Source organism: Perna viridis, chromosome 1 (genome assembly GCF_037379345.1).
Source record: "Perna viridis isolate PV_CMFRI_1.1 ecotype Kerala chromosome 1, ASM3737934v1, whole genome shotgun sequence".
Taxonomy (NCBI): domain Eukaryota; kingdom Metazoa; phylum Mollusca; class Bivalvia; order Mytilida; family Mytilidae; genus Perna; species Perna viridis.
In genome coordinates, this window is record NC_142445.1 from 40,812,357 (window position 1) to 40,832,446 (window position 20,090).

Sequence of the window (20,090 nt, forward strand, 5' to 3'; positions counted from 1 at the left end):
TGCTTTTTGGATATTAAATTTTAGTCACGCACCAGATAGGTCTGTTAGAATTACAAATAGAAGGTTATAAACAACTCATAATGTCAAAGTTGTCTTCCTGTTGACATAAAAACTATGAATATACAACTTTTATTGTATCATTGTATTTTCTAATAGATCTTCCTGCATGAAATGCAGGGAAAATATATCTTTGAGGTAAAATGATACGTTAATTTTTTGTTTTTGAATTTTTGTAAAACAAATAATTAGAATTTTGGGTTAGGATTGTTCCTGTTTTTGGCAGCGTATAATTTAACCGAATCATGAATTATCTGTAAGCGACAGACAGTCTGCAGAAAGTAACGCCAACCTTTGAATTAAAGAAATTTAAAGAAAGTTACTTATTTTACCTTTGTCTTGAAAATGAACTATTTTAAAGACAGAAAAGGGTATGCAAATTGTACTCATTTACAATACAAATATTTTCTAGATAAGGCTCAGTGACTGAAGAACAAAAAACAATAGTCAAAGATATATGGTAAAGCGTAACAGATGAAACTGCATCAAGCATTAACTTACGTGAAAATACACAGGTACAAACAGCCTCTTCTTTTAATGTTTTCCAACCCGATGTACGCTTTTACTCCAGAAAAAAAAACAACAAACCGTATCTCCCGAATGAAACACATTTTGAAAGTGTTCCTGCTGATAAAGCTGCAAATAATATTAGTGTTATTTGGCGTACATTTTATATTGAATTTCTACAAAAGAAATACCAAATCTATAATATTCAAACTGACTACATATTCAGAATGTGAAATTGTGAACAAACACAAACTCGTGACTAACTCTTTATAAGCTGAGCATAGTAGCATGAAACCTCCTACTATGTACTGGCTTCCAAAATGTTCAAAACAATGTCACAAAAGCTTCACAAATTACCTTATAAATATAGATTAGTTTCCTCTTCAAGTCACTGCTCTACAACTTGACATTCTATTTTACTTACTTGAGCGCTCAATACTATGAAAAAAATCATATTATTATTTGTTGTAACAAGGCTTACGAAAATAGCGGAATTAGGTACTCGTTTGAACAGCTTGATAAATTACATGCCCTTGTGGGATCTTCCGAATCTGTTCAAAGTATTGATTTTTTTCAATTTGATACTCTGAACTACCACATAATCTCATAAAACAAAAATTCACATATCTTATCATATGGTCATTTAATAAATCGGGATGTGAGAATATTTCATAGAATTCTTTTGCATCATTTTTGTTTTCTTAACGAAAAACATAAAATCTACGTTAATTGGACTTCTTTTGATATGCTTACATCACTCGATATCCTGTTAGACAACATTTTTGTACGCTTTGGCGAAATCGTTTATCGTCAAGTTATTAGAAGTCTCAGTGACCAATTGTGCACTACTTATTTCAGGCCTCTCTTTACTGTTACGAATCACAATTTATGGCTAAGATAAATAAAAAAAACCCTTCCAAACAATATTTGGTAGAAAAAAAAATTAATAATACCTTTAGAAATCTGGATGATATTTTGGCTCTAAACAACGATGACTTCAATATTGATACTGAAGATATATATACTGTGGAAATGTCTTAAAATAAAGCTAATATTGATAATCGAGAATGTCCCTATCTTGATCTTAGTATTCATATCGATAATGGTTAACTTAAAACCATAATTTACGACAAAATGGATGATTTGTCTTCCCTATTGTCAACTATTCGTTTTCAGATGTTTATGTCCCCTTGTTACTTTTATATATTGTTGACATATCACAATGGGTTTGATTTTCTCGTATTTGTAACAAAGTTTCGGGTTTTAACGAAAGGAATCTGTACATAACCGAGAATTACTACATCTAGGTTTTCGATATCACATATTCGTAAAAACATTCACAAAATATTTTAACCGACACAAGAAACTCATTTTCAAATATAGTTGTACTTGTAAGGGATTAATACGTGCGAGAATCTTTCCCTTTGTTTTATCGTAATATTCTACACAAAGCACGAAAAGCTCGATACTCACCCAGCAGCTTAACTGAATCGTTGTATAGGTGCATTCGTAAGGAATGTAGTTATGATAATGTTGTTAAGGATAGCATTTATTTGTATTGACATTTATTCACTCATAGGAACTTTATATAGAAATTAAAACAATCTATATTTAAAAGGAGTTTTTTTGCATGCAACGAGTTGTGTCCTAATTGTGTGCTTTATTGCAGTTCTCAATCCCGCATGGAAGAATTGGAATTAATTTTACATACAATGAGGACATAATTTTTTGTAGGTTTAAACTGGTCTGGAGTTGGCATGACAGTTAACTGCTAGTAGTCCTTAGTTTGTAAATAAGTGTAATGTATATTCAGTTTCTTTATTTCAGTTATATCAACGGACTCGGACCTGTTTTAGGTGTGCTTAATCGTGTTTTATTTTCCCCAATAGTCCGATTTTAAAGGAGGATGGTTGTAATGAAGCCAAAGTACTTTACTCCGCCGCACTTTTTGCGCCTGTCCCAAGTCAGAAATTTCTGGACTCTTTTATGTCGTGTTTAGTTTTCACCTTTAGTTAATTTTATGTCACTTGACTATATAGGTGCAACTCTTTCGCTGTACCTGTGTAAAGGAATGTTTCGAGGTCAGCTGCAGCCTGTCCTGTGGTTTGAGGTTTCTTGTTTGTTAATTCAAGATCAAAGGTGGCCTTAAAAGAACATATATTAGCACTTGCAGGTTCTTTATCAATATGGTATTGCTCACCCAATTTTTTTCACAGAAATATTAAGCATATTTTTAGACATCGATGGTATAGGAGAACTTCTGACCAAACTTTACGACAAACGTGATGACTTTTTATTCAGAATTGTTAACTTTTCTTTCATCTGTGTCAACATCCCTTTAGCACCTGCGTATGGAGTGTTCATATCACAACTCATACGTTATGTCAGAGTTTGCCGAAACTACGCAGACCTTTTGTATCGCGCTAGAACTCTAACAACAAATAGGAACAGGGTTATGTTGCTACAAGATTGACGTCATCACTACAGAAGTTTTATGGTCGTCATCATGAACTCGTGGATCGTTATGGTGTATCATCTGCACCATGAAAACTGATTAATTCAACGGGTCGTAGTTATCCTTTCCTCGTTCGTCTAACCCGGACTTGACTTTTTATGAGCAACTCGGCGGATGTTTCTAGAAAAGCAGAGGACGCTTACCCTACCGGTGCACCTGGTCCATATTCCCAGTTTTTAGTGGAGTCCAAGTTGCTCTTTTGCTGTTGTTACTTTGTATGTATGATTTAAGTTACTTTGTGTTCTTTGTTGTGTATATCTGTTTTCCGTGTCTGGTCTTTGTCCCTGAATTGCATTCTTCTGGTTGTCGCTATAACCTTGGTTCCCTTGGTTGCTCTTTAAAACCAAAACCCGATTTGATGTATCAACTGCTCTTAATAGTTTTCACTAATGGAGGTATTCGGTCCCTAATTACTAAGTCACTTTCTATTGCACGACATCAAATCTTGCCCGTTAAATAATTGACGACGTTACTACTAAAATCCCAAGTCCAGTCAATTGGAGGTTTCAGTAACTGCTACCGTTCTTTGAGCGGATATCCCATTTTATAAATATGATGTACGTTGAGGTATCAAATGGAAAAAATTTTATGTATCCTTGAGTGAATTTTATGGTATGTTTGTTGTTTTAGTTCATTTTAGACCTTGCATTAAAAGATTATAGTCTAGGCCTTTTACAACTAGCTTAACACCATCAACGATTTCCTGCACCTGTTCACAGTCAGGATATTTTGGTAATTAGTGTGTCTGCAATAAGGTTAACGCTATACACTGGTGTACATGCTTCGTTCTATCCTACCGTTCTTTTTTTCTATTCTTTTATTTTTGCGATGTTACTCTGTAAATGAACTGAAATGTTAACATTTAATGCATTCAAATAATACAATTAAAACACTTGTTTGTCAACCAAACTCCTTTTTATTAAACCTAAGCACAATTTGTCACTTATAATGTTCTCACCACGTTGTCTGCTATTAATTTAAGTCTGTCACCTCCACTATAGATATATTTTTTACAAAACGTCTGTACATGCGTTTTCAAGGAAGAAATCATGCACTTGATAACTAATGCATATTCCTTGTTTATAAAGATAAAGTTTATGCTTTAAATGGCTACACTATTCAACATCTGCAGTTAATATGAGAACTGGAAATTTTCATTCTTCGGAGTTTCTACAAAGAAAGATAAACGCATGTAAGCGCGTTCATTGGTAAGGACCAAGGCGAATCTTACGAAGTAATATACAATACTTATTAATAATCAAATTCTTTAGTAAAGAGATGATAAAGTTATTACTTGTTGAACTTTTGATTTACATCAAATTCACCAAGGACAGTCTGGCATATTAGTGTCTCAAAGGTCAATGGGCATCCCAATTGTAGGGATTAAGCAGGACCTTTACTTGTCCATTTTCAAATGAACTTACAATTTCAACTTATTGAACCAAGCGAGTTAAGATTTAGTAAAGTTCTTTACTGTTTTGTTATACCGAAGAAGTATAAATATCTCTCAATTTTGTTGACTATCTTTAACGATTCTATCTAAACCTACTTAAACGCATATCATATATATTAATGGATAAGTCTGCCTCCTGCCTAAGTCGACATTTACAAAGAGGAAACTGATATTAATGCCAAACTTGGCAAGGTTTGATTTCTCAGTTATCAACTACACTTGTGAACATCCCAGCTTATTAAACGTATGGTGTTTTGTCTCCCAAATTAGAGGCTTTGGTAGACATTGCAAACATTACGCCGATTCCTAATAATAACTAAAAATGACAAAAAATGAAGCAACAAAGACAAGTGTGGTTTGACTCCAAAACTTCACCAAAACAATTTTGACCGATATAGAGTGTGCGTTACTAATATGACAAACAACCTAGCTTCATTGATTTGATAATAAATGATCACTGTAGCGAGGTAATTGCAAGATGCAAGAAATACTCACCATACCGGTGCAACAGAGATTACTGTTACAACTCTTCTATTGTGAGTATGTCTTTTAGTTGTTTTCGTGTGACTTGTTTAATGACTAATTTTCTTTTGATTTACTCAGGATTTACACTCGATTGTGTCTGGTACTTCTATTCTGTTATGTAACAATATGTGTCGTGCCACTCATCAGAAACTTTATTACTTTTCACATACGCAAATGTATATACACATATGCAATTAACTATGTATAAAGTAAATCAATGTCTATCGTCAATCTTAATATAAAGGTTAGGCATTTAAAATTTCAAAAGATGCAGATTCAACCGAGAACAAGTATATCTTTTAAAAACCAGTACACTAAGTTACTGCTATCAATTCAAACTATGGTTTAAATAACCCGTGTTCGCGATGTGTATTTCTTTAGATTTGACATAACAATAGGACAGAACTGATGTAGTGTTTAGTTTTGGTTTTCGTGGTAAGCATTATATATATACACTATACAACACATAAGAAGCTAGCGACTAATGCATCGTTTAAGTTATATGCATTAAGCGTTGAAATGTATACATGAGTGCAAATTCGTCCAAGTGACCGAGTTTTTCTAGCGCAATTTTATTCTTGCGCTCGATAATATTTTTCTTTAATGTTTTACATGTTTAGATCGATACAAGTTACTCTATAGAGTACATAAAGTCTTTGTACAATTACTGCTGGGAATGCAGACTTGCGAGCCCTCCATAAAGGTAAACAGACTTGTATTTATACGTCGCGTTATGAGCGTTAGAAATGAATGTCTTAAATATTTGTTTATAAGTACATATTCAAATACTTTAAACTGGAATTACAGTTTATGTTGGAAACGGTTGAATTCATACTTCCACCAAGAAAGTATAACAAGTGGAAATCGCAATGTTTATCCTCGCATGGCCATGCTACCAGAGGTTCTAAGGTCGTCATTTTTTTTTACAATTTAACGAGGAGCTGGTTAATATAAATAGTTCTACGAACAATTTTTTATTCATATCTGGATTACATACCATGCTGCAATTGTGAATCAGTAACGTAAGTATGGTAACATGAATAATGTTAAAATTACACAAGTATCACAAGAATTATTGCCCTATAAAGTATTGCTACATTCATGTTTCATCGTTCGACTAGTGGATTTAAAGCATTTGTAAAAAGGTTTCACATGTGCAATTTTGTTATACATTTAACCTATTGTCATGAAAAAGAGGCATATATCAAACAATAATCTTAACTATTCTACACGCATATACTGACTGCATACGTCTTGCTTCCATGATTGCTAATTATTGAAGAATCTGTAACAAATTCACGATATTCATTTTTGTGGTCTTGGGAATTACTTAAATCAAATATTAAAAATTAATATCGCGGGTTCTCTTTCTTTGCCATATTTGTTTACGGCGAAAATATCGAAAGAGTGTACAAAAATGGTTGTATGTTTAAGATCATTTAATTTTAAATGGAAATGATTTAGAAGAAACAGATTTGTTTTTTTTCTTACCAGTAATACAAACTTGCCATACCAGCATTTAAATATTTTATTCTCCTAAACAAATCTTATTATAACTCAAAAATTAATTCTTTACACCCGTTTAAATCCAAAGAAATAAATAACAATAGGCTTCGTGGAAATTTGAGACCAGATTGTTTTGTACCTTTCAAACATGTAGTGAGGAGATAGTTATACATGTACACAGGAAGGTAATATACACAATTAATTGTTTTATTGATACATCAATCATTTTAATTTACACTGGGAAAATTGATTTGTATAAAGAAATGCTTTTTCCAACATACATGTGCAACTTACAGAAAACGTACTTGAGTTTTTTATTTTATTTTATTTTTATTTTATTTTATTTTATTTTTTTTTTTTGAGGGGGGGGGGACTAAAAGTTGACATTCAAAAAAACGTAGAATTGATAGTTTTATATTTACGAAAATCATATATTCAGCCATTCTTGTTAGATTTTCAGACCCTTTGGTTTTATCATTTTTATGTCATTTATATTTTTTTTGCACATTGACCGCCACACTTCATTTAATAAATTCATTAAACACACCTTACAATGTTATTTGGGAAGTTTTTTTTTAATTTTCTTCGGGGTTTTTAATAGACAAACACGAAACTATGTGATACCTATAGAAATCCTCTTCCCGCGAAAAAAATCAAATGCTTCTATCCCAAAAATGAGCACACTGACCCATCAATATATTGTCTTTTTATTTTGGTATGGGATGAAAGATTTCACAACTCTTTGAAATCCTTGTTTTTTCTGAAATAGAGCAACGAACACCCGAAATTGACTAGTAAAATTATATAATAAAAAACCGAATAGTATGAAACCTGTTTTAACAATTTGCTTTATACTTTTTTTAGCAAAACTCAGCAAAAGAATCCTAACGAAAGATGAAAGCAGTATACGTTCTGTGTGTATTATTCTGTTTGTTTAAATCCATACAATCGCAAGGTATGATGATGAATTATTATTTACTGATACTAAAACAGTTATTGTTATTATAGCTTCCTAGACATGAACACATTTCTTCTTAAGAAGCAGTCTTTGTAAGAACCATGCAAATTCTGTACGTATGTAATATGTAATATAGAAAATGGCTAAACATTTTTATTTCTGTTATTAGGTTATTTTGTGGTCTATATAATGAAATGTATTATCATTCATTCCAATCGGTCTGCTTTAAGAAATTATTTGCATTGAAAATTCAATAAGTTCTATTGTGTTTTTTATTGGTTTTTACAGAGTTATCATCCTAATTTTGAAACTCCTTTAGACAAAGACTTTTAAAACTTGCTATCATTTTGTGTACACAATATTTCTTCTAGATATCCATTGTTTGAATAGAAATTTAGAGAAATCTTGATTTTTGTAGTGAACCTATCTCCCAATGGTAGCACAAAACAAAGTTCACAGTTCGAGGGTTATGCATCATCGCTTGCAATCAACGGCGGACCAACTCATAATTGGGATTCAAAATCATGTTCTGCGACAGGTGCACAAAGAGCAATATCTTGGTGGATGATTTCGTTTCCAGAACTAGTGGTTATTTCAGACGTTATCATATACTATAGAGGAAATAGTAGGGTTAATTATATTTTTGTATTATACAAATATGAGGCCATATTGCATGTATATGCACTACGGGTTACTATTTAGGAAAGTACCTTAATAGTACTTTGTTGTGTTTTTTAGATACAACTTTGAAATTTTTGCATTTTGGCTGAAAAAGAACGTTGGCCATTTTACCGAAATTCCGAAAAAGATACACCAATACAATAAACATATTGTTTAGTTTCATTACAAATTTTGCGTCAAATTGCTTTAGCGAATAGATCAAGTAGGCTGGTAGGGTACGATAAAACTTTTTTGGAAAAAAAATACATGAACAGTAGTACATGTGCCTACATACAAAATGTACAGCAAAATTACTAAGTAGCGTCCGTTAACCAACTGAAATATCATCATCATCATCATTAGTATTATTATCATTGTTAAAATTATCATTTTTATTTTCTTTTTTTTTAATTTCATTTAATTTTTTATTTTCATTATCAAGTGACAGATCGTATATTCAAATGTTCGTGGTTTCACATCCAATTAACCAAATCAATAATAAATACGAATATGCAAAACCTGTTCACAGTAAATAACTGTTCATGAGTAATAAAGATTGTAGGGGCGAAGACGGTATTATTTCTTTATTGATTAATCGAGATCGATGATTGAAGATTAACATATCAAGACCTCTGGAAATTATAATATTATAAGGACAAGTGAATTGCTTGAGTTTACCAAACTTCAGATTTGTTGTCAATTTTGTACTTTTTGGTCACATTCAAGTCATATGGTTGGCAAGGAAGTTGTGTCTACATCCAAGAAACATATTTTTGTGGATACCATCATTTTTACATAGTTTTTCATATATGAAAATATTAAGTTGTCTTTTTAGGAGTAAACATATATTTTTGGATGTAAATATGTACATAAAAACAGCGAAATTTACCGTTCATAAGCTAAAAATAAACATTTTGTTTCATGTTGAGGTACTTTTGTCATGGGTAGGGGTGACAAATTTAAAAAAAAAATTAACTTAGAAAATTTTAAATATTCATTACTTGGTTTAAGTTAAAAGCTAAGAGACCATTTAAATGTTTTTTATCACAAAACGCTTGTTTAAGATACGGTATTTTGAAAATAATAATAATAACGGGAAATATAGAACAAAATTCTGTAAATTCCCCTTTTTTTACGGTTTTAAATCAATTGTAACCACCCCCCCCTCCCCCCCCCAAAAAAAAGCAGATATGTTGGGTACATCAATATCTTAATTATCAATGCTTAAAACATGAGTTTAACAGTGTCGGTATGCTGTGAATGAGAAATCCGTTTGATACTGAGACCAGTTTTCCATAAAAAATCCTATTTTTTACATTTATTGATATATTCTGACTACGTAAATCGCCACACGTAATCAAAAGAACCTCAGAAGTATTAATTGGGATAATACTAAACAAGAAATACCAAATAAGTAATTATTTCACTAAAGCGTAAATACCCTAGGGGTTTTGACATTGACAAATATATATATAAAAGCGAATTTTCGGTGGAGAAGAGAACTTTTTTACAGCCCACGTACTATATGTATGTGTAAGTGGGGGTTGCATAAGTTTTAATCCTGACTTTTTTTGTTTAGATTTATATTTAAATTACTGTTATTTCATTCGACAAATCTCATTACTGCTCATAAGTACATTTATAGTAAATATCCAGTGTTTATGTTTCCAATTTTCAGCGTTTGATTTAATTTGCGGATTTTTACCCAGTTGAGTGATGGTTTTTAACATCACAGATCATGTTTATCAAAGTTACTTTCTATACCTTTGCTAAAATGAGTTGGAATGTAATTTGACTCTTATATTTTATATGCACGCCCGTCCGTCTCTGCAGTACTATTATTCTCCCCCCCCCCCAAAAAAAAAAAAAAAAAAAAAAAACATTTCGATTCTTTCTAGAGAGCAACCCCGTGAGAAAATTTTCCTTTATTGTCATACTTCATTTATATTTCGAGTAGAATGAAATTATTTCGGTCAATTGAAATTAATGAATTTCCGACAGAGTAGTTACATTTTTAATATATCCTCTTAAATAACATTGTAGATCCAAGTCGGCTAGCAGGTTACTACCTTTTTGTTACCAACTACACTTTAGAAACAACGGCTACTGAACCTCCAAAATGTGGGCATTTGTGTTATCACCATGACGACAAAGAATTACCAGATGTTTTACAAAATGTAACCTGTGATAGAATGGGAGCGCGTGTTATTGTTTACAATGAAAGGAAATCAGGTGTAACGTACCCTCCTGTATATAGTGATCACGCTCTACTTGAATTGTGTGATGTACAGATATATGGTAAAATCATTTTTGTGCTGAACCTTTTAAACTGAAATATAACTACATATATTGAACAATCGGAGGAGTGGGTGCTGAAAGTAAACATTCCCCTGTTTGAAGGAAAATTTTATTCTTTTGGTTCAAAGTTTTTGGTTAAATAAGCATATTATATCCTGGATCTTTCCTTTGGAATCTCTTTTATAAATTTCTTTACCTTCCCGTTAATTATTTAAATGTGAATCCAATGCCTATTTATGCTTTGAATTATCAAATGAGTAATAATAATTACAGGTTGTTTTAAGTCTTGGTGGGGAACAAATTGCAAAAAAAGATGCCCAGCGTATTGTATTGACCAACATTGCCATATATCAACCGGGGCGTGTATTTGGGGATGTAGACCAAACAACTGTCTATCTAGCACATGCTCGTTAGAAGGTTTCTGTGATAAAGGATGCAAACCAAGTCTTGCTGGTCATGTATGCGATGAATGTAAGTCTGATAGATACAGTACATATCACTTAGAAATAAAAATTAAAATATTTTGAAATTCTTATTGTTTTAGCTAAACCATCAAACATTATTAGATGAAGCTTAATGTGACTAACTAAGATCTATCTATCTATCTATCTATTTATCTATCTATCTATCTATCTATCTATCTATCTATCTATCTATCTATCTATATGTGTTTTCAAAAGGAATTCATTAAACTTTATGAAAACAAAACACAGAGCGAGGAAAACAAAACGATAACGATACAATAAATGAAATGTACGAATATTTTTTTTTTAAAATGTGCTCAATGCGACTCTTCACAAATTCTGTTCGTATTCTGTTTTGTATCGTATTTGCGAATGACAGTTGTAGATACGACGGTTATAAATAAAACTCTTGGGTTAATTATATGCTCTTCACTGCTATGTTGCTCTCGAATATTTAAATAAATTTACAATGAACATTTCTTTCTATCAATAGATTCTAAGCATATTGCACCTACGACATTCAGTGAAATTTACGCCATTCCGTCCTTTTGTCTCTCCATCCTTAAGTCATTAGCATTGGCAACTACTCCTAAACTGTTGAATTGATTCTTATTAAACTTTCAGGAAATGAGTACCAAGTGATTTAATTCTTCCCTTTTTATACAACTGGATGCAATTGGAATTTCCATGTCTATAAAAAAATCTATTCACTTAAATTTTCTTTTTGAAGAAAGTTAATCCTTTTTGTATCAACAATATTTCCATCAAACTATATTTGTTCCTTTAACTTTCAATGCATGTTTACTCGGCTTTGCTGATTACATGTTCCTTTTCATCAAATTATCTTATTGAACTTGCCATTTTAAGTACATGAAGGTTTATTACCACTTTGCTATTTACTTTGAACCTGCCAAATACTTATTTTTTTTTTGTGTTCATTATTTAAACTTTTTGGATGTTTTGGAGATTATATGTCTGCAAAAATGTCAAAGTGGTCCAGGGATATTCCTTCGTGAGCTTTACCGTACACAAAGTCATTTTAGTTTCAATTTAAGGTAAATTTTCATTATTGTTCTGTTTTTTTTTTGTTTTTTTTGTTTTTTTGTTTTTTTTTGTTTTTGTTTTTTTTTTTTCGCTCTTGAAGTCAATGTTGCAACATATGCATCGTTAGTTGGCGTAGATACAACAACAACAAATCAACAGGCTATGTTCGTCATTGATGGAGACAAGACCTTTTCGTCGTGTGTTCGACTCTCTGGGGAATCCCCTTTTATTGAAATAGACTTAGGAGAGCCAAACGTTGTTACATCAATACATGTAACATTGAAAGGTGCGTATTCATTCCTTCAATGAAATTATGTTGATGTGTGTGCGTTCGTTTGTTTGTTTGTTTTTTTTTTTTGTGAAATCATGTACTGTACACATCTGAACAATATGTAAATATAAAACGTTTTACCCTTTCTTAACAAGTGGTTTTCGATCTACAAATTAGTAGCAAAAAATATCAAACCATCATTATGGTTATATTAGTCCATGGGTTTTGGAGGGTTCATATTTCGACCCCCCTCCCTCCCCAGTCATCAACCAAGATATTATTTTCATGTTCCTTTATACCGCACATTACCAAATCAATTTGTCGCCAAAGAATATTCCCGGATTGACTTCACTATAAGCTTAATTTTGTATCCCACTGACACAAAACCTAAGATTTTTTAAACTCAATTGTTTGAGCGTCTAAGTATTCCCAGGATATCACGTGTAAAGAAACTGAAACTATAAATAAGTCATTATATAGCCCGATGCCTCAGTTTTCCAATCATACCAAAAAGGTTGCGATAACACTTCGGGGTTTGGAGTAAAATGAAAAGTATATACCCCTACCTCACCGAAAAATCACTATAATTGACATTTTTTCAACATCATAATCCCTATAACATTTATGCTGCAGTAAATAAATACGTTTTCATATTTAGAAAGATTTTAGTGGGGTAGCATTCCTTCGCCTAAATGGCTTTAAACAAGTTTAATTATGCATTACTTTGGCTATTAGAATGCTAAGATGCTATATAGATATATTTGAAAAACAAGTTGACGTTCTGAGAATGGGAACAGTCACAAAAGATAAGTTGTTTTTTTTTTCGGACTGAGCATGTGAATTCAATCAATATTTTGTGCACGTACAAAATGTAGAATGATTTTTTACTAGAGCCAACAACCTATGGCTTTTTCATTTTTAAGGAAGTAATAGCACAGACAACTATACAATTGCAATAGCAAAAAGTAGATCAGACGATGATGGAACAATACATTCGTCGATAGACAGTTCTGCTACACTCGTCATTCCATTTTATGAACATATTTATAACATGAACCCCCTTATCATCGGGCGCTTCACCAAGCTGAAAACCTTATTTCCCGAGGACATTTTGGACATCTGCGAGATCGAGATCATAGGTAAACATTGCAGCTTCTCTCATAAATCAACGGCAAATAATATAAACAGCCTTACACAAAATGATTCTATCTTGCTTTTAATTACTGCATACAGGGATGGAAACCCAAAGCATACGCTACTGAAACTAAAGGCGGAAATCTCTTTTTGTCTTTGCCGAAACTACATGTTTAGTCATCCAGTATGTTGAAACACATATGTTGTTTTAAGAAATTATACCAATAAGGAATGATTCATAACTATTTAATATATGACCAGGGTAATCGATACCGAAAACTACTCAAGTTGACAATAATCAAACCTAAAAAAACTTCCTTCAAGACAATGCATGTTAAATAATACAACTCAATGTTTAATTTTACTGCTCAAAGGTTGCCCTCCTGGGTTGCAAGGTAAACTTTGTGATAAACCATGTCCAGTAAATTGTGATGGGGCTTGTGATCCTCGTGATGGCAAATGTTTGTTTGGTTGTAAAGAGTTTTATAGAGGACGAAACTGTAATGAATGTAAGTTAGCACAAAATTGTACTTTGATTATTTCTTCGTATTGGGTTGATGAACCGATATCAAACTTAGTGAACATTCGAATTCAGGAAAACTCAATAAATAATAAAATTCACATCTGATTCCTTTTAATTAAAAGAAAACAATGAACATGATGCCTTTGTTAGTGGCTTTATCGCAGTATGATGAAGTTTTATTCAAAATGAAATATTGTGTATATCGTAACAAGGGTAGTTCGAATTTTAAATTTATATGTACAAACATTATGTTGGATATTTGAATCTTCAGGATCGATTATAAAGTCTAACTAGCTATTGTTTAATTAAATGATGTTGTCTACATAGTATGAATACGAAAATGAAAAATCTTACATAATATTTTTTCAGCATGTGAAACTGGATACTATGGAGACCAGTGTGAAAAGAAATGTCCAGTAAACTGTGAAAGCGCGTGTCGTCCTGACAGTGGACATTGTGTGTCTGGATGTAAAGAATCCTTTGTTGGCCTGAAATGCAATGAAGGTATAAACAAGTAAAACAGAAATTGAAAACAAAACCAAAAATATAAAAAAAGAAAGAAAATAGATATTTCGGAATAAAATTGTAAAATTGGTCCTTGATAACTTCCTGATTCAGGTTTATGATTTTACATCGTGCTTTATTTGTTAGTAAAACACTGGTCATTTCATAGTTTCTTCACTTTGGTATTATAAGTGCATGGATTGATCATCCATCGAAACTCCAAGTCATTCATTTTTGAAATTCTTGAAAAGCCTCATATTTCGTTCGAATAAGCGCTTTGCATGCGCAAATGCCTGGTCTTAGAACAGAAATTTAACATTTTTGTCAGTTGTAATTTTGAAATATTTGAATAGCATAATTTACTCTTGTACAGTTTGCGTTACCGTCTGCATGATGTCTTTAATCTTAATATATTAAATACATTTGGCAAATTGTAATGTTGATATTATGATTTACATTGTCAACAACAGTACTGAAACAGTTATTAACTATTTCATTCAGTTTGATTCATTGTGTATGTTTCCTGCTTTCATGTTAATCTTTTTTAAATATATGTTTTTAAGTACATTTCTAACTAAGAATCAGACAGAGGCTTTTATTGGGTGATCCATGCATTTTAATCCCAAATATTTTTCCATTGAAAATCCCTCTGCAGTCCTCCTAGAAACTGTGTTAGGAACTATAAGTGCAAATGAAAGTAGTTCACTGGAGATATTAAAATTAATATTTGGTTATGTTCTACTACAGAAAGCGGACGGGAAAATTTCCAGCCATTATTTTTACACTTAAACCAGGCAGAAAATATTTCAAGATAAGTTGCAGTTCCAAGAACACAAACATAGGAAGAGTTGTTTTTTAGGATTTAGGACCAAATAAATGTATTTATAGTTTCATTGATTATGTTAACATAAATTAAATCACTCCCTGCCTGGTTTTTTTTATGCAGAAACATACTTAAATGCTCCTCTCCAAACATCATCAATTGTGAATTAAACATCATTATGATTTCGAAAGCCTTTGACAGGGTTTGACACAGAGCTTTATAAACATAATTTATTAGATTAAATAAAGACAATTAGATTAGATGGCAATAAACTAAAATGATTGTGGTTACCAACAAAATATAAACAAAAGCTCACACACGTCAAGTCAACATTTATTTTGTGCAATTTCGTATGTTCGTATATCTTTTTTAGTTACTAAATTGCATGAAAATATCTAATGTTGTTAATCAACTAACGTCACAAAAAGCCTATATTATTGTTCTCATATATATATATATATATATATATATATATATATATATATATATATATATATATATATGTTTTTTTGGATACTGTATTGTTGTTTTAACATTATTTTATTATTTCCAGGAAGCCGGTTCGAATTTATTTTCTTCTCTGGAACAACAACGAAGTTTTACTAGTGCAGGATTGTCAAAATTTTAAATGAAATGATAGAATAAGATTGATAATAAGTAAAGTTAATGTCACACATTATTCAATATATTATAAGTAAATTTTGAGGAATAAATGAAGAAGGTCTTTATGCTCTTAAAATATCTTCTTGCCCAACTAATTATATTACAGGATGTTTGCCTGGAAAATACGGAACGTTCTGTGATAAGAATTGTCCTGGAAGTTGTGATGGTCAATGTGATCGGCAAAGTGGGCACTGTTTGATAAAATGTGAAGGATCCGCATGTGGAGAAGGTAATCAACGTGAACATAATTCTTATGTCTTACACAGTTGATGATGGAGACAGGCCTATAACCCATTCCTACATTTGTTTTGATATTATGTATTGTTTTTATAACAACAATGAATACTTCCTAGTGGTAAAAATAAAATAACTGTTGAAATTTTTCAAACATTTTTCCATATTAGTTGGAATCTTACCATTTCTATATTATCTTATTTGTTTATATAAGGTGTGAGGGCATGAGTTACCATTTTACCGATTTTGGTTTCTAGAATTATCAACGATCAAATGTTGTTTCGCTTCTTAAAGGATTTATAAAACAAAATTGGAACAACTAACAATTGTGAAACATGAAATCAAGAATAAACTTTAATCACCAATTGAGTGCTATAAACAAAATAGTTCATATTTTTATCAACTCAGAGATTATATACTAAAAACACATAGAAAACCTGATAGTGTCGCGATTAGTTTTAGTTTTACTGTACGGCATACATCGACCCTTACAGCTGCACTAGTCGAAGGTCCTAAATAAAAACAAAAATAATCAGAATTTCTTAATTTCCGTAGTGTAATTGCTGTTAAATCAGTGCAAAGGAATATAATTCATCGAATATTATACATCATGATTAGGTTGATATACATATAACAAGTGAGATACGTGTAAATAATGTCACATATGTGCTAGGGAAAATGATCAAGTGAAGCATGGATACTTTTCTTGTGTGAACTTACTAATACCATTTGTAATTTAAAATTAAGCTTTGAAATGTCTGTACCAAGTCATGTAACATGGTGGCATTTTCATTTTTTTTTGTTTTTTGTTTTTGTTTTGTTTTGTTTTGTTTTGTTTTTGGTTTTTTGTTTGTTATTTTTGTTTGTTTGTTTTTTGTTTGTTTGTTTGTTTGTTTTTTCTTTTTTATTATTATTTTTTACCATCAGTACATGCATTATTTGATATTTCCCTTCAATTTGTGATTATCAGTTCGTTATTCTTTTCACTCTTATTTAAAGTTTGTCATTACCTTAGAACAAATTTTCCTTTGACTACAGACAAATCTGCGTATCTAGACATATTTTAAGCCATAAAATGCCCTAGATATGATAACATTGCATTATTTTAATGTAAAAAAAAAACGATCTGACTCGTGCGTTTGCATTTATTATTTTATCTCAAATTTAATATAAAGTTAAATATGGGAGTCCAAAACTTGATTTTTATTTAAAGATAAATCATCGGCGGTACCGACAGTTGTTGGAGTTGTGGTAACTGTTGTAGTTATTTGCGCTATCATTATAGGGGTTTGTATTTACAAAAGGTATGTAAAATAAAGAAATAAGTAAATGCATTAAAAGAAACTTCATTAGTTTGTCTTTAATTAATTTCAAACACATGAAAATATAACATGTTAAACAATACTTCAATACATAACATTTAGTTCACATATAATGTGAGAAAAGACAAATGTTTCAAGTGTTAAATTCATATGGTTGCTGTTGGTTTTTTTCATCCTGTTAGTTCCCTTTGTTTGTTTGGTTTGTTTTGAGTTTTTGTTGTTGAAACAAAATAATGATCAAATGAAAACGAAATAATCAAATTTAAAACAAAAATGATAAAACATGATAATGCAATTATTCTAAAGCTAAAAACATTCCCAACGGTGTTAGGACTGTCAAATTTTCCATGCAAATTTTTGGTCGTTTCCTCCGCGGGACTCGAACTCGTACCGCTGTGACATCTATGGCAACACCGCCTGCACAAAATCCAGCGCCCTAGACCACGCGGCTAGCTAGGCTATATAAAATATAGCTTTCACTAGCCGGGTCATTCCTTCTCGTAGGATTAATCTAGGGCTGTAACTTAGTACATGGTGTATGGTAGTAGCGGAAAGTTCACATTCTGATACGTTTATATGTTTTGTCATAGAACTATTTTAACCCGTTTCATATTTGTAAATTCAGTAACATTGGCTCTTTACTATAAATCGTGGCTTCAAAATAATTCAGTATAATTCTAACATATCTTTACATATCATATTCAACGAGAGGAAAACTAAGTGTTTGACTTATCTTTCACTGGTAATCATAGAGATCGGCAATTAAGAAAGTGGTTTGATCAATTACCTTACATGAAATATAGTGCAAGGTTCTTAATTGATTAAGCCATTGCATATAATTTCAACCGTTTTGTCATTTTTAGTCTTAAAAATAATTTGAGAGCAACTAAAAAAAATCGAACAATGTTTTTCAATGGTATATATGACTTTTATTAACAGCCAGCTGATGTCTACATTCGGCGACTAAAACTGATAAATAAAGTTTTAGAAAAGAAACTTCTTCTTGTGTGTTTTTTGTTGTTCGTTTTTATTTCAGACGTAATTCGTCACACCAAAAAGAAACTTGCACAAATGATTTGGCTAACACAGACTACACTATGACACTAAATCGTTCTCAGAAGCGGGGACAAAACGAAGCTACTTTATATAACGACCTTGAAATTTCCCCGGATGTTCGAGAAAATCAGTTCAATGGACTTGTTATGAGAGAACACGGAAATTCCCTCAATTTTCCGAATGTACAGGCTCGTTCAAATGACGCTTTTCACACCGAAGAACCGATTTATCATGAAATGGACAGTACCAAAGTTAAACGAGCAATAGCAAAATCACAAACAGCGAATCAATCACACTACGAAGATATGAGTGGAAAGTGCTAATTAGAAAAGAACAAGATAAAATGGTTCATTAAAAAAGACGGTTTTTGTGCTTTTCCTGTAAATGTACAAGGAATTTACATAAGGAATGACTGTTATATTTTTTCGGTCTATGAAGAAATAACTTAATCACGTGATGATAACTGTGCAACACGGGCATTGAAGTTATTTCAAATAGACCGAAAAAATATAACAGACAATTCTTATAATTCAGTATTAATATTTAACGAGTATATCATCAAAAAAGTTCAATGACGTCACAATCACATAACAAAATTTGGTCTATGAGATGATGGACACAATATGTATCCGATCAGAAAGCGTGTTACGTCTGAAATTAAATAATTTGTTGTTGGTAAAGAGAAGCCATTATTTATGATACATGTATGATTGATATCTTTCAAATTACTAATAAAAGGTACATTTTGCCTCAATAAAAGATCATTATCTGCAACGAACAAAATGCAGTAAATTGAAAATACAGATTTCTTTGTAGATTTGTCTTAGTTTTTTAAATGCTAGATTAAAGTCGCCTCAACTAAGAACTATTGATTAGCGTTTACAGGAAGCAATTTATAAATTGTAATATTTTTAATCGTAGATCTGTAGCCGTAATATTTTATTTAGCTTTGTTTATTTAGTATCAATGTACTGTACATGTGTTCATAATTATGTTTCATGACTTACGAGCTTCGAAAATCTATCCAACCAAAGAACTCCTTGGCAGCATAATTTTGTGTAAATATCTGCTACTGTTGTATCAAACACACATCTCATTGATTAATTGTTGGAGTGGATGTTCGTTCACCTAATGTCTAGAACTTTTGGTCCATCAGACTCTGCTTTACAAGATTAACACGCTTATTCAGATTATTTTTGTGCTGCAATATGTATTACAAAAAGCAACTGGATGTCACCTCGACCAACTAGAATGCATCAGTTTGAATTCTAGTCAATCACTATTTACTTAATATCTTATATGATGTGTGATGTGGCTAAGAAACAATAACTAGTAGTTGTTCAGTCATGAAGTGTGGCTCGTTCGTAGGTTGACTTACAATTACCCAAAATCGTAGCGAGAACGCTTCCATGAGACCACAAAAGGCATTTAATTATATCTGTAATTTGGATAATTGTACGTGAAAAATGAGACAAATTTTCATTAAAAACTCAAACACCAAACAACTAATCAAAGCGGCTTGTAAAGACGCAATATCAATTACATCTAAATGCTGTTGTCAAGACAAACTCAA

The 20,090-nt window shown here is 31.6% G+C and overlaps 1 protein-coding gene across 6 annotated transcripts; it reads left to right on the forward strand.

The window, feature by feature from the left end:
* The first annotated feature begins 5,354 nt into the window (after positions 1-5,354).
* On the forward strand, positions 5,355-19,493 carry LOC148628768 (uncharacterized). Of its 6 annotated transcripts, none has more exons than XM_088594058.1 (12): positions 5,355-5,492; positions 7,428-7,518; positions 7,940-8,146; positions 10,225-10,479; positions 10,753-10,950; positions 12,088-12,273; positions 13,182-13,397; positions 13,767-13,901; positions 14,285-14,419; positions 16,012-16,134; positions 17,353-17,443; positions 18,498-19,493. In XM_088594058.1, exons 2-12 carry the CDS (start codon positions 7,458-7,460, stop codon positions 18,838-18,840), a joined length of 1,950 nt encoding a protein of 649 aa, XP_088450184.1. In that variant the 5' UTR covers positions 5,355-5,492; positions 7,428-7,457; the 3' UTR covers positions 18,841-19,493. The 6 variants fall into 6 exon arrangements, with proteins under 6 accessions (XP_088450184.1, XP_088450222.1, XP_088450214.1 ...); XM_088594096.1 differs by having other exon boundaries at positions 12,115-12,273; XM_088594088.1 differs by lacking the exon at positions 5,355-5,492 and adding an exon at positions 5,539-5,760.
* Positions 19,494-20,090: the final 597 nt, after the last annotated feature.